Here is a 1,991-nt window from a genome sequence, read left to right as displayed (position 1 = left end):
TATATATTATTTATTTGTTTTTCAAATTTATTATTTATTATGGGGATGGGGGGCTGTCAGTTGTCTTTATGTTTTGTTGGGGGTTTTTTTGGAGGGGGGGTTGAAGAGGGCGGGTTGCACTATTATTTTTGTTAGTTTCTTGCTAGACTACGAAGAAATGACTGGAGAACCATTTATTGTCGATGTCTATATCATATCTGGCACTTTATGATAACAATCATAATATTTATTTTCTTCAGATCCTGAACAGCTCGAGCACATTTATGTATATGTCCACCATTGTTGAAGACTTTCAGACGGACATGAAGTACCTGGGGCAGCTGTACACTCTACACTGCTGTAAGGGTCTAGCCATCGAGCTGCTGGATGCTCTCTCTCGAGATCTTAACTTCAGGTGAGTCGTCTTATCCCAAGGTGAGGTGAGATGAGAAGAGAGGAGAAAGGGTAAGATGAGGGGAGAACGTGAGATGAGAAGACAGGAGAAAAGGGAAGGTGAGAGGAGAACGTGAGATGAGAAGAGAGGAGAAAGGGGGAAGATGAGGGGAGAAAGGGGAAGATGAGAAGAGAGGAGAAAGGGGAAGATGAGGGGAGAACGTGAGATGAGAAGAGAGGAAAAAGGGGGAAGATGAGGGGAGAAAGGGGAAGATGAGAAGAGAGGAGAAAGGGGAAGATGAGGGGAGAACAGGGGGGGGGGAGGAGTGGAGATAAGTAGTAGTAATGTTGAACAATCGATTATTACGCTGCTGTTGCTGTAGCTGCTGCTTCTGCTGATGATGATGGTGATAAGAAAGCAAGAGAAGCAACACGTAGAAAAGGAAGAGCTAGTGTAGGAGGAGAAGGATGTGAGGAGGACGATGGGGATGACAGGAGGAGCATAAGGAAAAGGATGAGAGGAGGAGGAGGATGAGATGTGGTGGATGGGACAAGAATTAGCATTTTGAGGAGGAGAAGGATGCTATAAGGACGAAGAGGAGGAGGACGAGGAGGAGGAGGAGGAGCGAGGTGAAGGAGGAGAATGAGGATAAGGAGAAAGAAGAGGAGAAGGAGCACGAGGAAGAGGAAAGGGAGTATAAGGAGAAGAATGGAAGGAAGAGGAGAAAGAGGAAGAAGAACAAAATGTGAAAGAGAGTGGTGGAAGGAGGAGGATGTGAGGATGAGGAGAAGAATGAGAGGAGGAGAAGGAGGAACATGAGAGAACAATGGAAAGAGGAAGAGAAGCTAGGGGAGAACGATGGAAGGAGGAAGAGGAGGAGCATATGGAGGAGAAAGAGGATGGTAGAGGCAGGAGAAGGAGGAAGGGGATGGTAGGGGCAGGAGGAGGAGGAAGAGGAGAAGGACAGAAAGAGGAGAAGGACAGAAAAAGGAGAAGGATGGAAGAAGCGGAGAAAGTTGGAAGAGGATGATAAGAGGAGAAAAAGTACCAGGAATGGGTCCCTGGGTGGGGTACGGTGATAGACATGATGATGTTTCTGAAGACACAGATGTTGACGATGTACATAGTAACATAAATAAAATAACCTGGTAGAAGGTACAACAGCCAGGCTCACCTCTAATCACGATGTCCTCCATAGGTATGTCGTCTACTTCCAAAACGAGACAGACTTTGGAACTCCCGAGGACGGCATCTGGACCGGAATGGTCGGGGACATCATCAGCGGGACTGCTGACATCGTTGCCGGAGCCTTCAGTATGACGTCAGAACGAATGAACGTCATCGACTTCACAGAGCCGTTTTACCAGAACGAGTTTGCTGTTGTCACAGGCCAGGATGGGAACTATGTGTCTATGTGGGCCTTCAGCAGTCCCTTTTCAGGGCAGGTGGGTAACGAATAGGCCTTTTTTATCTTAATTTATTCTTGGGAAATATGGTTGTTGTTGTTCCTGTTGTTGTTGTTGCTGCTACTGTTGTTGTTGTTGTTGCTGTTTTGGTTGTTGTTATTGATGTTGATAAGGAGGAGGAGGAAAGGGAGGAGGAGGAGGAGGAGGAGGAG

General features: G+C 46.7%; 1 protein-coding gene across 1 annotated transcript in view; it reads left to right on the top strand.

Annotated features, from left to right (window-relative positions):
* Positions 1-239: 239 nt before the first annotated feature.
* The window catches only part of LOC101850093 (glutamate receptor ionotropic, NMDA 3A), a gene marked incomplete at its 5' end in the record, with an annotated part of 5,563 nt that continues 3,811 nt past the window's right edge, over positions 240-1,991 (top strand). Inside the window, 2 exon segments of the mRNA XM_013084417.2 lie at positions 240-394; positions 1,572-1,818. Of these exon segments, the coding sequence (XP_012939871.1) occupies positions 264-394; positions 1,572-1,818 (378 nt within the window).

Source organism: Aplysia californica, unplaced genomic scaffold, assembly GCF_000002075.1.
Source record: "Aplysia californica isolate F4 #8 unplaced genomic scaffold, AplCal3.0 scaffold00291, whole genome shotgun sequence".
NCBI classification, from domain to species: Eukaryota; Metazoa; Mollusca; class Gastropoda; order Aplysiida; family Aplysiidae; genus Aplysia; species Aplysia californica.
Note: the sequence above shows the minus strand (reverse complement) of the source record. Positions and strands in the feature narration are given on the sequence as shown.